This window comes from Anguilla anguilla, chromosome 6, assembly GCF_013347855.1.
Source record: "Anguilla anguilla isolate fAngAng1 chromosome 6, fAngAng1.pri, whole genome shotgun sequence".
Classification (NCBI taxonomy): Eukaryota; Metazoa; Chordata; class Actinopteri; order Anguilliformes; family Anguillidae; genus Anguilla; species Anguilla anguilla.
This window is the reverse complement of record NC_049206.1, coordinates 39,500,208-39,519,231: the sequence shown is the minus strand read 5'-3', so window position 1 is coordinate 39,519,231 and position 19,024 is coordinate 39,500,208. Positions and strand designations below refer to the sequence as shown.

The 19,024-nt window shown below is 43.0% G+C and overlaps 1 protein-coding gene across 19 annotated transcripts in view; it reads right to left on the bottom strand.

Annotated features, from left to right (window-relative positions):
* LOC118229641 (neurexin-3a-like) overlaps window positions 1-19,024 on the bottom strand; it is a 325,684-nt gene that overhangs the window by 9,601 nt on the left and 297,059 nt on the right. For all 19 annotated transcript variants that reach the window (XR_004765703.1, XR_004765704.1, XM_035421791.1 and 16 more), the window contains one exon: window positions 8,649-8,727. Coding sequence is in view for 17 of the 19 variants with exons in the window: in XM_035421791.1 (XP_035277682.1) it covers window positions 8,649-8,727 (79 nt within the window). In the remaining 2 variants the exon portion in view is untranslated. The remainder of the gene's footprint in view (window positions 1-8,648; window positions 8,728-19,024) is intronic.

Genomic DNA, 19,024 nt, shown 5'->3' with positions numbered 1-19,024 from the left:
TGGTAAACTTCTACTAATACACCTTCCATTACTGCTACTAGGCTGCTATTCTTAATGCTGATGCTGCTACTGCTGCTTTAACCGCTACTGCTGTTACTATTATTTCTGCTGCTACCGTTATTACTGCTGTTACTGTTGTTTCTACTGCTATTACTGTTACTGCTGCTGCTACTGCTATTACTATTACTGGTGCTGCTACTGCTATTACTGTTACTGCTGCTGCTACTGCTAGACCTGTTATTGCAGCTACTACTGTTATTACTTCTGCAACTGTTACTGCTGTCTCTACTGCTATTGCTGCTGGTACTGTTCCTGCTATTACTGTTACTGCTTCTGCTGGTACTGCTATTGCTGCTACTATTACTACTGCTGCTACTGCTGCTACTACTGCTAGTGCTACTGCTGCTACTGTTACTGGTACTGCTGCTACTACTACAATTGCTGCTGCTGCTGCATCGTTCTCAAAGTACAGCCGTGCATTCCGCACCAGATCATACATTTGGCGCTCCATTGACAGCACGGCATGGCGCTCACACTCTCTCATTCACCATCACTTCAGGACCTGAAACTCATTTCCAGGACCTGTCAGCGATTCAGCTTCCTGATCCCATAAAGAGATCATTCTGCAGAACTCTGTCTGTCAGCGAATACCTGGGCGCTGCGGTGGGAAAAAATGAAAAGGATTTTTTTTTGGGGCCGTCCACTGAGAAAAAATTGCCCCTTTCAATCCAAAGTCCCCAAAAATCTGTGTGTGTGTGTGTGTGTGTGTGTGTGGCTGTGGAAGTGTGTGCGTGTGTGCTGTGGCCAAGGGGCTGGCACAGCTGATTACAGCACCTCACATAAGTCTTACATGAAGGTGGTGTTTGTGCAGTAGCTGACTGTCCAAAACAGCACAAATAACTGGAGGGGAGGAGAAACGCTTTAGAAACACTTTGAGCGCAAGTGTTACCGCTGCTTAAAATTATACGCGTTTCTGCGTCTATGTGTCCCTCCCATCAATTTGCCAGTATCTAAGATCGAGCTGACTGTACTCTTCAAAGCTATTGAGACAAAAGTGATGATATGAGTACATACTGCAGGCAATACCAATATAATAGTATTGAGATGTTGCATTAAAGATGGCATTTATACCCATCAAATGCCAGCCAGAGAGCTACAGACAGAGAACATCCGGCACCATCGTAAAGATAATGAGCCTTATGATGGTGCCTTATGTGTTCCTTATTGCAAAAAGAATCACCCACATCTAGATTCATTTCCACTGGGCACCAATATCTTTGTACACTGGCATAATTTAAAATTGTAACATTTTGGAGAGATTGGGTTATATTAGTCATTTTCATAAAAAAAAAATATGTGGGGACATTTTGCCTTCCCCAATGTAACAAGGGATTTAAAGGCGTAGTTCACTTAAAATGAAATTAAGCTATATTTGTACTTACCTGAAGTGCAATCGTTCCATCCAAATTGTTTTGTTTTGTTTTGTTTTGTTTTGACAAGTTTTGAGAAAACTTGACTTTCTATATCGTTTTCAAGTTTTCTGCTGCAGTTCACCCTCATACAATGGACCTCAATGGGACATGGGTTTTGTGATGCTCAAAGTGCCAAAAATTTAATCAGTGGCAAATTCTCTTATATTCAAATATATAATGACACGGTGACTCATGAACAGCAGTCTCAACCAAAGCACTCAAGTATTCTGGGCACAGAATATATTATTTTAAAACATTGTTTCAACATTGTTATTAAAATTTGAGAGTCCACCCCAGAATACTGGTGTGCTTTGGTCGAGACTTTGCGTGGATATGCACAGCTGGCAAACTTGGCATACTTCAGTAGAAAGTAGTTTTCGATCAAAGCAAGGTCTATGGATGTTTGTGAGTAACCATGCCATTATACACTCACTGGCCACTTCATTAGGTATACCTGTTCAACTATAAACTGCACCCGTTAACGCAAATATCTAATCAGCCAATCACGTGGCAGCAACTCAATGCATTTAGGCATGTAGACATGGTCAAGACAATCTACTGAAGTTCAAACCAAGCATCAGAATGGGGAAGAAAGGTGATTTAAGTGACGTTGAATGTGGCATGGTTGTTGGTGCAAGACGGGCTGGTTTGAGTATTTCAGAAACTGCTGATCTACCTGTATTTTCATGCACAACCATCTCTAGGGTTTACAGAAATTGTTCAGAAAAAGAGAAAATATCCAGTGAGTGGCAGTTCTCTGGGCAAAAATGCCTTGTTGATGGCAGAGGTCAGAGGAGAATGGCCAGACTGGTTCGAGCTGATAGAAAGGCAACAGTAACTCAAATAACCACTTGTTACAACCGAGGTATGCAGAAGAGCATCTCTGAACACACACCATGTCAAACCTTGAAGCAGATGGGCTACAGTAGCAGAAGACCACACTGGGTGCCACTCCTGTCACCTAATGAAGTGGCCGGTGAGTGTATATTTTGACAGTGCATTTTTTTGAGTTGAGTTTTTAAAATGTACATTTTTGGCACTTTGAGTTCCACATGAACTTTGTTCCGTTGTATCAGGGTGAGCTGCAGCGGATATCCAGAAAACTCATCAAATCTCATGGATAGACAACACTCCGGCTGAGTGGAACCATAGCTTTATTTCTTTTTTTGGGTGAACTACCCCTTTAACATGAAGTTCGCTGCAGAGTTACTCCCATATTCCAAGACAACAAGGAATTACCAGCTAACAGGTGATCCTTATTTAAACCTGGTCTCTAATCAGGTAAAATGGTCAACAAACGCTCATGATGATAGGTGAAGGCTAGCCCTTAGCTTCCACTGTTTGTAGCTCATCAGCTACCTCTGTTTCAATTCATAGGGAGGCCTGCCTGTCTGCCTGCCTGCTGATTTAGCTGACTGTAGCCATGCCCGATTAGGATCACCTCTCACCAGGCTGAGAGCGGAACAGCTAAATGCTGATCTGAGACCTGTCCCGGGGCGGCACGGAGCTGACTCGCTAGCAGCATATTGGCAAACGTCTTGTCAACCCGGCTCAGGTAAGAGTCCATCCATCTCTTTAATACTTTATTGTGTTTAAATACATGCGGGATTTTGTGTCAGCAAACTGAAGCTCTCCACATCTCTCCTCTGAAAGATACTGTCTGATGTCTCGATATTCTCTTCCTTCTTCACCTCTCTCTTTCTCATTCTGTCTTTAGTGTTCATTGAGACAACACACATGCTGGGTCAGAACATGATGCAATTTGTTAAAGAAATGCATGTTGACAGCAAGGACCACTGTTATCCTTCATTTCCTACATTTAAGACAACCTTTATGTCTGATATGGTCCACTAGTGACTTCATATCATTATAAGTATCGTGTTCCAGTTTTTGGTGAGTAGGATGTGTTTCTTGTAACTGAGTTGAGATCCACTAGGTGTCTCTGTAGCTGCTCCGACTGAAACCTACAACAAGGCACTTAGTGGTGATTAATTAGACAGAGAGAGACCAATGGAGGAGGTGATAACATCTAAAGAGCCTGTCCTTGAAAATACGTGCAGCAGTGCCCACCCGGTACAATCTACACCGATGGATACGAGTAAATTTGTAACAGAAAACTTTCAGAACACAATGTCAATTTATGGCCTCAGGCCAGGCTAACCAAATGACATTGCTGAGGCAGTGCTTATCACCAAAACAGTACCTTTTTTTTCACTCCGGAAATCATTGTATTACAGTCGAAGTGTCATGATACAAGAATTATAAAAAAGTGACATGCAAACATTGTAATGGGGAGACTAACATAATCAGTTTAGTTTGATTACTTTTCAATCATGTTATTAACATAGTTATTAAAATACTTAAAGGACAATTTCTTAATTATTATAAAGTTATTAATAAAATACATTCCTTTTCATTGCATTGCAATGTCAATGGAGCTTTTCTGATTCAGTATTTCTTTGATCTTACTACAACAAACCAGAAATTATTGTTTGACAAACTACAGTCAGCTACAGTTAAAAACTGATGTATTAATAGAACAATATACTGAATACTGCAGAATAGAAAGAATAATTATGTCATTTTTGAAAATAATTTTATCTAAATTTTAACCAGTATTTATGTTTCATTTGCTCACCAGTTTTATGAGGGAGCTATACCGCCATCTTACAGCCAGATGACTGCATTACAGCATGCGAAACGCAGTCTCAACAAATGGAAGGGGGCTAGTTACGTATAACCTTTGGGACCTGCATCTGAATCCAGTTGAACGGTAATTCACAGACACCTAAAAGTGCTGACTCCGCTGAGATGTAGCGGAACCAAAGAGGCCAGCTGTCTTTAACTGAGTAATCGCAGCTTCATGCTCTCACTCTGCTTGGGAGGTGACACGTATTTTCCTCATGATGAGGGCCCCAAAGTGTAACTGACACAAATTTATATTAATGTCCTCAGCGCTTGTCACGCGGGCCGGCTGCGTTCGACTCTCTGGCACTAAATACGATCTCGCGTTACGACCAGCCCAGTCAGTCAGCTTATTTTAAATGTGTGGGGGGTATAATCATCTTATGAGTTATGGTGTACTGAATCTTCCGCTCAGTGATTAATTTTGGGGAGATTGGACCCAGTTAATAGATTAAAACAGTCGACGCTTTTCTATCATTGTAATAGTTGCTCACCTAGTTAAGCCTCAAAGGACATGCAGAGCTTGTTCTGATAAAGTGAAAGATATGACCATAAAACCGGACTCCTGTGGATTCACTTTCTGCTTAAATGCGTGGTCTTATTCCAAATGGATTTGCTTTGTTATAAGGTATGAATAAATCTGTGACATAGTTGTAAAAGCTTACATGGTGGTAGAGTGGCAGCATATTCTCAGAGTAAAATTCAAACTGGTCTCAACAGTCTTTAGAGGAAGAGAAGCCCATAGCTACTTAAATTCAACTTAACAAGACTTGCTGGTTTGAAAAGGTGCACAACTTTTCATTAATTAGTGGCCTTCTTGTGGAATTCCTCACAGGGAAAAGGGACAATTCAACAATTCTTACGAACAGAGAACAGGTTCACATCACGACAACACAGGACGTAAACACAGACGGACAGACAGGCAGACAGACAAACCGACAGACAAGCTGACAGACAGAAAGAGCTGAAGTGGTAGAAGGCGGTCAGCAGCAGCGTCTGCTGCTGAGCAGAAGGGTGCCAAAGTTGCAATTAAGAGCACACAGCCAGTGGGGTTAGCCTGAATGCAGAGCTATGGTCTAAAACACACACAGTGATGACAATCAACGTCCATGCACAGGAGGATGGAACCCACCAGGAGTTTGGTTTTAGTTTAGTTGAGTAGGAGCTACGCTCTATAACGCATGCCACAAATGACTCTCGTAGAGCAACAAAAGAAATAGAAAAACAGATATACTCTTGTGGCAATAAAATTCTTTTTATGCCATCTGCATTAAAAAAGACATTTAGATGCAGAACGGCATGAGGAAAAGAGGGTGGAAAAAGGAGGAATGAAAACGGGAAGGAAAAAAAAAAATCATTCTTTCACACAACTTTCTTGAGACAGAGTAGGGTGGCCTACAAACATGTAGGTCAAAAGGGACGATGGCAAGAAAAGATTTTGTTGCCCTTTAAATTTGTTTTTGTTAATTAAAACATGGGAATGTTTCATTAGAAGCCCATGGGACAAATACTTAAAGAAAAAACCAGGAAGAGAGAGGAAAAAATAATGTTTTCAACCACCAAAAATTCATGCGGTACAAGATGAGGCAGAACGACAGCAATGTTTTAATAGGAAAACTGGGCAGATTAGGACACTAAAGAAACAAGGAACCCCCAAGAGACCAAAAAAATCACAACCAACAGAAAAAAAGACCAAATTAAAAGTTCAACAGAGGGAAAGTACCCATGCATGCCGACCAAAATAAACAAATAAACAAATCAAAATTTTGAAGGAATAGAAAAATGACCAAAAATAAATGTCATGCATTTATATCCATGTCAACCGAAGCAGGATCGGAATGAGGGTGTGAATTTCTGTGTCAGTTTGACTGGATGCTTGGGTGGCCTGTTGTTGTATATATTTTTCAGTCGTGTGTTTCATATCTAATTTTTATCATATATGTTCATATATTTTTAGATCAAGAGCTCTCACAGTATATAACTAAGCCTTCCTACGTACTGGATCTAGCTATTGATGTTATTACCTCGGGAGTGCATGGGATTGACCTTTTACCTTTTGAGGCCTGAGCTTAATCGGAACTGGCTTTAGGAAGCTGATACTTCCCGCTGTTAAATCTCTTGAAATCGATCCCTGCTAGAGATAGTGTGGTGGACGTTTGTGCAGTGGGAGGTTGACTGATCAAAGCCAAAGTATGTGATTTCAAATTCATTTTATGGAGGCAGGGGGTGGAAATTAACCTAATGCTTGGCAGTCAGCCGGGCTGCACAGTATACTTCATTGAGACATCTCTCTGGTTCAACAACCTTTTCTGCCTGGCAAGGTAATGTTTCCTTTCACAGGTTCATACGTACTAGGCATTTACCAGGTAAATATGTGGTAAAATGGCACATAATGTAGCAATTACCACTGATAAAAGAAGAGAAAAAATAGGTAAATACTAAGAAACTAAAACTCTTTAAAATACTTGGAAACACCTCCTCTATTACCATTACCATTACCATCAATTCAAGTGACTATCATGCTGTTATCAAAGGTTAAGGTTAGTTATTGCCTGAGTTTCATTGGGTGATTCCTAGAAATTTAGATTTATTGGAGACACCCCAGGAAGTAAGTATTGTCTAATTTCCTAGGAATAACAAATTACACTCAGGCTATAACCAAGCTAAACTTTAGTAGTAACCAAGCTAGTCCCTTGAACTGATAGCAGATAACTGATAGCAGGTAATAGCAGAGGTGTTTCTAAGTATTTCAGTTTTAGTTTCCTAGCATTTACTAACTTTTTTACCAGTGGTAATTAACCAATTGTGTGCTATTCTTACAACATACCTGGTAAATACCTAGTACTTAAGGGACTGTAAAATGAAGCATTACCCCCCTGCTATAGGTCTAATAAAAAGGCAAATAGGCAATTATGGTGGAGGCAAGTAATTCTGTATGGACAATCAATCAAGGGAAAGCACTGAATGGTTATTATTTTTCATCTCTTTCAATGAAATGTGACAGAGGGCCCTCGGGACTGTGAATTTAAAAAAATGAACACACAAAGGATTCTGAAAGGAAATTTCTGAAACATTTTTAAAGCAAATAATGGCCTGTGATAATAGCCTGTAATTGGTCGATTTAAGGGACATGGATAATGAGTAGATAATGGGATAAAGGTCCCGAATTATATTTGAGCAATCTGAATTAAACTGTGGGGCCGAGGGCAATATGGACATATGTTTCATAATCAGCAGGCTTTATCTACACTGATTAGTAATTAGTGTTCTGATGATGCAGTGAAGGATGGCCCAGAGATATGAGGTTCAACATGATGAATTTTGAATAATATCCATGAGGTTCAATAAATGATCCCTTAAGCCCAAAACACTGTGTGCACATATTAAATGCTCTTTCCCGGGGACTTGTGATTAGCAATTGAGACTTCATGAACCACAAAATGGGTGGAGCTATCGAGTGTCTCACCACTGACTCACTGATTATAGATATATTTTGCTGAAGTCAGCGATTGACAGAGTGTGGTAGCTCCATCCATTATGGAATTGTGTCCAAAATATTAGATTTTCATTTATTACATAGAAATGATTAAGAGCTTAATGTTAAAACTGATAAAAAAAGATATACCCATATTCTTTGAAGATGAAGAAAATATTTCTTGAATGTATTAAAGAGTTAATTTCACTAGATTTATAGAAATCAAATGCATATTATTTGCTATATGTATATCTAATTTATGGTTGGAAAAAATCTGAATAGCACTTTCATCTAGAAACTAATGTGTGTGTGTGTGTGTGTGTGTGTGTGTGTGTGTGTGTGTGCGTGTGGGTGTGTGTAAACACTGTACACAGAAATTCAATGATATCTGTTCTCTATTAAAACACTAAACTTAAAACATGAAAATAAAACAAACATATAACCAGTTCATTTGCAGTTAATCTGCGAGGTGAATTTGCTAGAAGCACTAAATCAAAAAAGTACCTCAAAATGTATCATCTATCATATACACAAGTCAAAATCACACAAGAAATCTACAAATATGATACATTTTGTAGCATCAATGTGGACAACATGACTCTCAACACTAATTTTGGACTTTTCAATTAAATATGTCTCCACTCTTGTTAGAATACAGAGAGGACAAAATTAGTATAGTTACAGAGCCATGTTAACCACTTTGGAAACCTTACAGACAAGTGTAGCTTGTATCAGGAGGTTTTAAAAATCTTTAAAGACATTAATGTAATTATTAAGGATTCATTTGAGAAGTAAGGGCAATTATGATTTTTGATATCTTTAATAAAACTTGCTTAAGGTCTTTAAGGAAATCGCTTAAGGTCTTTAAAAAGTTTTTTTAAAGGTGCACAAACATAATATGAAGTTACACTTTGTGTTTCCATGGGGGAATGATGCTTTAAGGAAACATTCTTGGTTGCAAACCAAACGAAAACCAATCACATCTGAGCAAGCAGAGTGAACCAAACTCCTCCCACCTGCATGTCCCGAGTCACACTCTTCAAGGTCCTCGTCATCGCTGGAACATTCCGCCGATGAGACGATGTCATCCGTTGTCTTTTATTTGGCAAGGGGCAACAGAAGGAGACAAGGAGGCACACATACAAAAAAAGGAAACAATTTTTAACTCCAGATATACTGCTTTCAAAACTAACTAACTAACTAACATCCATAAATAAATAAAATCTGAGGATCTTTCTTTAGCACAGTCTGCAGTACAAGGGTTCACAAGGGCTCCGTCTATGACACAAGAAAGTGTAGCAGCGCCTGGCCCTAGAAACTTGGATCGAACTGTTGAACTAGATGTAGCAGATCAAATATGAATCAAGATTCAGCAATTGCAAGGCCTAGTTTTCCCTTCAAATGTTTTCAAAGACATGTTTTTGTGACTGTTTAGGCTGTCATGTTTGTCAGATTTGAAAACGTCAGTCAATCTAGCCAATTGTATTAAAAATTAAACTGACAAATTTGTGGGTGGCAGCAATTTTCTGGCTGGATATCTCGACTGACATTTATATCACATAGTAGAACCTCCAAGGAGGGGCAGGGCCAGAGTGGAATGCAGAAAGCATTTTTAAAACGTTTTCTGCCAGTGCTTCTGCCGAATAATACTATTTCAGATTATTGCTGAAATAACAGCGTCGATTAAAATGGCTCATTACATATGTTTACTGCTAAAAACATAAGCAATCTAGGGTATAATTACCCTTTAAGATAGCTACAGCCCTCAGGTTTACATATGTTTGGATAGTTGGCTTATGGTTTAGTCATGAATAATGATTGAGAACATAGAATATACTGTTTATGACCAAATACATGTCCATATATCCAAACAGATAATTTCTACTGTTTCCCTTAAAGGTCATTTTGTTAATGGTCTTCTCTCTCTCCTGCGTTTCACCAATCTTCCTGTTTCTCACCCATTCCCTGTCTCTATACTCCCTTGTTTTCTTCCTCCCTTCCCACCTTACCTCATTCCTTCATACCCTTTCAGACTTAATTCTCTCCTCCCCTCTTTCTCCTTCCTCCTCTCTCTCCCTTGCTTCTTATTCTCTTCCATATCTCTCTCCTCCATCACCTCACTCTCTCATCCTTTCCCCTCCCTCCCTACCCTCTTTCCCTCTCTCCGGCACCCGTCCACCCCGGCCCTGTGTTGCTGTAGATCACTGAGGTGGGGGGTTGGCCGGGGGGGTGGTGTGTGTGGGGGGGGGGGGGGGGGGGATGGTTGGTATTGTGGACGTGCCACGCCCGTCCACCTCGCTGATTTACGGCTTCGCCGCTGCGCTCTCGCCGAGCTCAGAGGGACCGTTTTTCAAAAGCGCCCGCCTGCGCGGCGTGCGTTCGTTAGGAGTGGATTATAACCGGCTGCCGCCGCCACCGCCAAGCGGACACACCCTGAAATCACGCACGGGTGTCGCGGGCGTCACAGGGATTGATGGCGCCGGCCCGCCACGGCTGAACGCAGGCCTCCACGATTTGGACCGCTGCTCCGCGGCGGCGCCGGGGAGCTGAGACGGGGGGGGGGTAACTGACGATAGCCGCCCGCGCGCGGAGCTCTGCTTTCATCCCGCCTTAATACAAAACGCTCATTGGCAAGCAGCAGGGTGAGCAGACTGCAGAAGTGTTTCAACCGTCGACCTCTGTAAACACAACTCCGTAAACACAATATTACTCATTAAATCTACATTACGCGTGGAGGAGGATAGGTTTCCGGAAGGGAGGAAATGTTTCGCTGAATGCAAAAGAGCAGCAAATAATATGTCCAACCCAGCTGGTTCCTTAGCCCCCGTTAGAAAATAATCGGCCGTTTCCCACTAAAATGGCCCCGTCAGACGGCACAGTCTTAATCCCATCAACAGCCTGGAGGCCGGTCTTCCGCCTTTGCGAGGTTAAGATGCCGGCAGGACGCGGACAGTAGCCTGGGGACAGTGCTCCGACACAAGGGGGGATACAGAGAGCGCCGTGGAAACACAACCGGTTACGCTGTCTGAAAATGTAATGCACGACGGGCAAGATGAAGGAGATATTAAATGAAGTTTCTGTGCTCAGTGGAAAAGTTCTCCCGACTAACTCACAGCTTAGTCACATTTTAATTTACGGCCAAAGTAGACTCCCCCTCCCACTTTAACGCTGTGCGAGGAGCAGAACTGCATTATACTGTAGATCATACCGATGTAACCCACAGCACCGCCCTGCTGGTAAGAGACAGGTACGCGGCGTGTCAGGTGGGACGCGGGCAGGCGGGGCCGCAGCTGCGGCCACCATAACCAAACTGCATCGAGGCGTACAGACAGGCACGACAAGCCGCTGCCAATCACGCGGATTGCACGGAGGTGATTTTGGGGGCAGGGGGCGCTATCTGTGTAATAACAATAGAATAACGCGTCCCTGCCCTACAAAGCCTTTAACGTCTCCTCTCCTTTATTAGGATTCAATCTCTTTCTTGCTCCGTCAGCCTTGACAGCGAAGGGGAGATACAATCGATCCAGGGAATGTCAAGCACACTTGTCGCGCCTTCCCCAAAGTCCAGGAGGCAAAAAGGCCGCTTCGTGGCGGGGCGATAAGCAAATTAGAGTCCTCTCCGATTATTTTTAAGCTGTGAGAAACTGCGTGTGATTACAGGCCCGGCCGTCGCCAGGCAATGGAAATTGGGTGTTTATTGATTTTGTGTCAGGTCTCCAAATGTGGCTGGAAGACAACAGTCTAATGACAGCGCTGTCCAGCCTGAGGAGGTCTCGCAGAAATTAAAACTGCTCTTCTGCCTGGCCTGTTAGAGGCAGTACAAAATATCAAATACCATCAGGATTACACGTTTGCTATAAGAGTTTATACGTTCTTGTGGGACGAATCCATGTCTTGTGGAGAAAATATTGGCAGGAATATTTTGAACAGGAAGTCAAAAATCACAGAAAGAAAGAAAATCACAACCAAGACTGTTCAATAGTCCACAAATCAGGACCACTTATTTTTTTCCATGCCTACACACACATGCATGCACGCACGCAACCACACACTTTTAGTAGTCTTCCAGCTCTGGTCCCCAGGATTTTGGACAAAACAGTCCAAAATGGGCTGGATCGCGTGAGTCTACTTCCTGAAGCACTCTGCACTGTGGTGCTAGATATGCTACATGCATGGGAAGACGTGCAGCAGCATTAATGGAATGCTAATGTGACCCACAGCTCCTTCAGTGGGTCTACTTTGTCAGGCTTATTATTCAGTCATCAATATGTTGCACAAGAGGGAATTTCCTGCATCAATTAAATACAAGTAGCAGGCTCAGCTGAACAGATATTTAACCTGATCATTTCATCAAGAATTCTGACCTGCAGCCCTGTGCTCCCCGGTCCAGTTCCCTAACCACTACTCCACGGCAGGCTGTGTGTAAACTAATTACCGAGGCCGTACGGACTTGGATGCCATGCCGAAGGAGCTCTTAGAAGCCGTTCTCTTTGATTACCTGTACGACATTTCCAAACAGTTCCAATAGCATTCTTTGCCTGAAAACCTTACCTTCAAAACAGATTTATCCGTCAAGTGCTCCTTGAAGATCAGCTGTCAGTGCAAGTGGATACATTTTTTTAAAAACTAGCCATAAAAAGCACAGCATTTGATACCACGACCAGCCTACTGTAAATTTACAGCAAACAGAAGCTGATATCTTTAAATGATAAGGAAACTCCTGAAAAACAGGGGGAGATGTGCCATTAGAGAAGTAGCAATCTAATCATTCTGTAACGTGCACCATTTTCACTGCCAGGAAAACATCAAACGGTTCCAAAAGTGTGGCAGCATGGCTTTTGGCTGCGGCGAGACTGGAAAATGCAGAGATATTAATAGAGCTACGCATTCATTCCTGTACATATGTATGCGCATACAGTGTCTGCTCACATTTGCGTACTTGTGTGTCTGTGTGTGCATGTCTGTGTGTTCTTGTGTCTGTCTGTGTGTGTGTGTGTGTGTCTGTGTGTGTTTTGTGTACTCAAGCACCTCTCAAGAGAACTGTGGATACCTCAACCTCAACCAAACACCGCCAGTGTTGTTTGGTTGTCACTTACACCATATCTCAAATGACTATTTTATTTGAGAATACAAAAATGAACAGGGAGGCAGGGTCTGAAATACAATCAAATCAAATCAATTTTATTTTTACAGAATACTGTAACTGAAGACGCTTTACGGAAAAGCAGAAAACCAGGCTTGAACCCCCAAATAGCAAGAGCATGAGGTGAAAAACTCCCCAGTGTGGAGAAAAACCCTCAAACAGGGACAAAAAAGAAACTCCCAGATGGAAAGAAATTGCAATATGAACCTGGCTATAGAGGGGAAGCCCACCCTCCACCTGCCAGCCTGGTGTAAAGTAGCAGAAGAATGGATGCAGCAGACATTTAATAAGGCCCTGGATTTCTTTTATTTGTCACAGTAAGTTATGTCCAGCATTTGGGAAGCTTTGTATATCAGTATCGAATCGTCAGATCATGACATAACTGGCTGTTATTTGCACAGTTAAGATTATGAGACATTAACGTGTGTTGCCTCTCTACTATGCTTGTTAAGTTGACACCACTGGAGAACTTCCAATATTCCAGGAAATATTTGCTGGGTGTATATTTAGTATATTTGCTGGGAGTACCTGGGACTGTATGATTGTGGAATGACTGTCATTTCTTGAAAAGCTGTGGTTAGTAATGGATTTTTTCAATCAAGTAATGATCTCAAAATGTTGAGAGAATCCCTTGTGTAGAGCATTTCCCTTATCATCTGCGAGACAGACCAGATGGAAATAGCAGACCAGTGGCCACGTTATCTGCACTCAGCACAGTAAAACCAAACCAAACTGTGACATTAATTGGCACTACTGTCCCCCAAGCCCCCAGCTACCTTCTCTCAGCTGCCTTTTAGGGGACATAAAAGCTGCCTCTGTATGGGAGATCTAAAGCACCACATAGCAGATGGCTGGAAGCCTGGCCAAGCACAGGGCGAATGGTGCTCCCTTACTAAAACACACACACACACACACACATAGACACACACACCTACTCTCACATCGCTACACACACACACCGCACACACAGGTGCTCTCATGCCCATACACATACACCACACACACAGACACATACACATACCCCACACACACATACCGGTGCTCTCACACCAAAACACACACCATACACACTTACATGTGTGCACACACACAGGCATACTCACACAGACATGCATGAATGCACACACACACACACACACACAATTACGCATGCATGCATGCATGCACAGTCACGCACACACAGCACTGACAACTGACAACCCCAGATGATAAGCTAATGTTGTGGTTAATTACCTGTATTTGGCTAATTAATTAACTGTAGCAGTCTATTGCATTAATAACCCAATACTCAAATAGCTTTTTGTAAGCAAATTAAACGTACATATTGCTTCCAATTTAAATAAGGAATTTATAAGTTTATAAGTTTTGCAGGTGGCTTTTAAACTTAACAGAAAGAAAAAAAAAGTTGAAGATAAAAGCATGTGTTGCAGTGAAAATATTTCCAAAAATTTCATTCATTTTATTTTTATTGAATGGTTTCAGCATAGCAGAATATACCGCTCTTGAGATGAACACCAGAGACTCATGTCCCCTACAGGGGGAAAAAAATGAATTGCTGGGTCTAAGGAGGATTTAGCTGGCTTGCTCATTTTCACAACTGGTTTTTCTTGCCAGTTAGAACAGTTAGAGCAGCGCTTTGAGCGCTGGCTGCAGCTCTGGAGGTCTGTGGTTCAATGGCTAGTTGAGTCACACCTAAATGGGGTGCCCACTGTCTGCCTGCTGGCTCTCGGCATTAGCAGAGATGGATTGTGAGTAATGGGCCTACAATAGACCGTCTGTGGGCAAGTGTTCGGGATGAGCCCTGAACCTCAGCCATCTGGCTCGGGCACGGCTCTCTTACTTCAGGAAACACACACAACGCTCAGTCATTTCCCAACCCCCATGATCCAGGCAATAGACAAAAAAAAAAAATACTCCCCAGCTATTGTACTGATTGGGGCTGAGGCCAGCAGGAGATGCGAGTGTGAGAGTGTGTGTGTGTGTGTGTGTGTGTGTGAAAGCAGACAAAGCCAGGACCCGGACAGCGGCATGCCGTGAATTCACACAGATAAGCTCGCTTCCACCGCCGGCAACAGCCAAGCTGCGGCCTCACAGGAACGGAGGGGGAAGAAAGACTCAGGGGGACAAAACTGATTTCGCAAGGAGCCAGACCTGGAGCCAGAGAGAGAGAGGGGCCTCCGAAGAACTCCACCGCCAATTGGGCTACAAGCGGCCCCACACGCGACGGGGGGAAAAGAGAGACAAAAGGATGAAATCGCGGGCGGAGTGAGTCTTCACAGAGCCAGCTTTCCCACAATCCCCTTCCTGCCTGGCACCGACCCGACACCGCCAGGCTGCCTGTCACGCACCAACCCGCCAAAAAAATCTCCCCGGCTGCTGTCCAGGTTCGGCCACCTTCTCCTCATCCGACACCTGCCTGGTACGTCCACCTCCAATGCACCCGTTCCTTTTTTAGCTTATTTAGCGCTGTGACATGGATGCCTGTGCTGGTGCCCCTTCCCCGAGGCCTTCACATTCTATGAAAATTGGCTTACTGTGGGATATTGCTTCTCTGTGGAAGTGGGAATCCATCAGTACCCGATTGGGCACACCGGTCCAAGAGGGAGAGGTGAAGGATTATGGGGGACAAAATGAATGTCTCCATTTGGGAGGTTTACATTATTTTCGGAACATTCTCAATGAGAACCTGGTGCGGACTTGGACAAGAGGCAATCTTCTGCCTCAACAAAACAAAAACAGCAATTCATCTGAATGACTATATTTCATCCAGGCATTTGTGGCTAATTTAGTGACACGGCTAAATGAATTACTTGGCTTTTCTGCCACCCAATGCTCCTATTGGTTATGAACGATTCTTAATGGATGGTAAACCCGTCCTGATTGGAGGAGGCTAGATTATGTGCAGTCCAATTCATCATGCCATATTCCATGGTAAGACAGCAACATTATTTGCCCTTTTTTGTGGCAGAGAAATACTCAGAAAGGTCAAATTTCAAGCAGCACAATCACAAACTCCTTCATACATATTTCATTCATGGTCACACACTGCTGCAGAAGAATACATCTTAAAAGATATCGACAGAGAGAAGCTCTGAAGAGACTTGACAATTTAAGGGCAGTAGTGTCAAAATGTACTCCTGGGGTGAGCAGTGTGAGCTGCTGACTTATCTCCTGGCTTAAGTTGTCCAAGTAGTTTCAAAATACAATGCAGGAAAATGCTTCAGTACATGCCACACGCACAGTCTTAAATTTCATTCAAAATCAGAATTAATGTTCGATCCATCTTTCCACTGTCTGCACATGCAGAAAAAAACCCAGTGTAGATCTCAGTAGGTGAATTAAGTGTGTTGCTGAGGAATGATGTCATTGGGGAAAGCAAGGCTCGGAAGAGATATGAAAATGCATGGGTAGCTGCATTTACAAATTCACATTATGCTACACGGGGTCTCATGGTAAGGGTATGTGCACATGCTTGTCCTGCACGTATTAAGCAATTTACATTGCAGTGACAAAATCAATATTTCATTACATTTTACACAAAATGGAAACCGCAATGCATGATTTTTTACATTGTTGTGGAAAAGAGAGAAAGAAATGCAAAGGTAGTAGTTTATGTAGGCTGAACAGTAGGTTGCAGAAAAATGTCTTATTCTTAGTTTTTGATTTAAGGTTTCTTATGTTCTTATATATACAGAAAATATGTATGCATTCGTACTACACTAATGGCAAAGGAACCCATAATATATTAAAAAAAGAGCTTATTATAGAATATTATAGAATTCATCTTTAAGGTACACATGGAATAAAGTTAGTAAGTTGGGCTAATTATCAAAATAAAAATATGTTCAGAGATATACTGTTAATAACTCTGCTGTAACTCCCATATGAAACCCCTATCTATAATCCACATTGCCCCGCAGTAGCGGACACCAACTACAGCTTAAACCAATAACTGCAACTTTGACACATCCAGTTTCAGAGGGACACGTGAGCGACAAACACATCAACTGAGGACTGGAAGAGACAGATCACGTGGCCCATATGTTACAACCACTATACGGTCAAATGGCATAATGTCCTGAAATTCAAGAGGAGGGATTCAAATGTTGTAAATCATGGCCACCTTTAAATTTGGTGTCCAATGTGGGGATGAGCATCTCCAATTCCTCCTTCAGTCATCTGCAACCACAGCCGCATTCATGCCAGACCCCAATGCTGATTCAGGAGAGTGTAGACATCCACGTTTCTCCTCCAAAACACGTGGTCTGACCGGTCTGCTTCTTTTCAAGCCTCAGGCTACAGCTAAGATCACAAACAGCAGAGCTGGAGGAAGACCTTCCATATGTAGCTTTCACGTGCAGTCCAGTTGACCAGCAGGGGTCACTAGATAGCAATGAACGTGGGTCCTTAACTGACTGAACTCTGCCATACCATGGGAGATGCAATTGTTAATTGTTACCCTATGGAGCTCCCGGCAACTGTCAGCATGGCACGGTCCAGATTCGATCTGAGGCCATGAGGCTCATCCATGGACCACAGCATAGTGCCTTAACCAAATGAGTCACCCATCAACCATGGGCTTATCTTCTTAACAGGAAGCAACTGAACCACAGAGTCAACTGTTTGCTGGTTGCCTGCATCCATTGTGAATCCTACCGAAAAACACGAATGGATCCAAATCACCGGAAACAGTGCGGTTACTTTAAACCACCCAGAAAGCAGTGCCACGACTAGTAGACCTGCGAGAGTTCCTCTCTCCTGTAACCGGAGCGCGACGCGCTCGGCGAAGCAAGCGAAAGAGCGAGCAGCTGTACTGGGCTCCGGTGGGAGAGTTTGAAAGATGGTTGAGCTGAGCACCTGCCTCCCTCCCAGCCGCCTCTAGAGAGGAGGGGAGGAACTCAATGAAGCCTGTCACGTTGTTCGTGCCCCGCTCGCGGAAAGCTATTTAGCTGGGGTCAGCTTAAGCGCCGCTGCATTAATGCAGTACATTTAGAGGCTGATAATGGCAGGAACAACTGGAAAGACCCATTACCAAACAAAGGCGGTAATTGGGCCGACGATATCTTCAACTAAACAGGCAATTAAATGCGGACCCCAGGAAGGAAAAAAAGAAAAAGGACAAAAATGAAATCTTTGACTTTTGCTGACTTTTAAAGCTCATTGAATTCAGAATGTTGAAAAAGTGAATCGTTTTATCCTAATTAAAGAGTGACAGACATAACCGTGGCATAATGCTTTCTAAGTACTGGTTTAATCCGGTCGTTTGGCTTAAATCTGAATCCTCGTTGGTTTTTCATGCATTGAGCTGGGATGTACAGAGGAAAAAGTTTTTTTTTTTTCCTTTGTAGAATGCTTTACTGCAGCACTAGCCCACTCTCCCACACAAATTCAAACATATCTACGGCACGCAATGCACGTCTACACTAATTCTAACTTTGCCGGCTAGCCACCGTTCGCACATGGTGGGTACGCACGAGCACGCTTGAGTCCTTCATGCAAACTCAAGGCTGCAGGCAGACCTTCTTTACAACAGCTGAGCTTCAGCCATCGCCTTGATCCTCTGATATGAAATCAAGAGCGCAAACGCTTTAAAAAAATAAAAATAAAACAAAACAAATAACTGTCTTCAGCAGTCGGAAATGATTTATGTGAATAATATCATGTTGGAATTTCACGAGTGATGGATTTTCACAAAAAACGTGGCCTCGCGTTAGATCGGAAATGCGTGTCTGATGCCGGGGCCTTTACTGCGACGGGCGGGATGGGGAGAAGCGTTTCCGAAAAGGCTTTGCATTCCACGTCGGGGCCAACAAGATGCAAATCAGATCCGGAAAGGGAAACGCCTCCGTGCGCATATTAGTCAACCGGATACGCGGTCCTGAGAAGGAACGCGCGCCACACAGTCCATGATTAAGGTGTGCGGCCGTGTCTGTAATTGGACAGAGCCCATTACTCCGGTGTCTGTTCGGTCTCACGCCCCCATCTGTTCTCAGCCGACGCGATGACGCCCACTTATTCATATCCGTAACATCGGCAGTTATGAAACCGCGTGTATTTCCTGCCGCCGTTCTCGGTGCAAATGCGACGCGGCTGAGCGGAGCCGTGCCGAATAAAGCAAAGCCTGACTGATGTATTCATTTTACTGATTCCCCGCAGAACGCGTGTCAGACTCCGCGATTTGTGCGGCGGGGTCCCTCGACGCCTTGCTTAATGCAATGTAAAAATGAATTTCTCTCAGAAATCTCATTG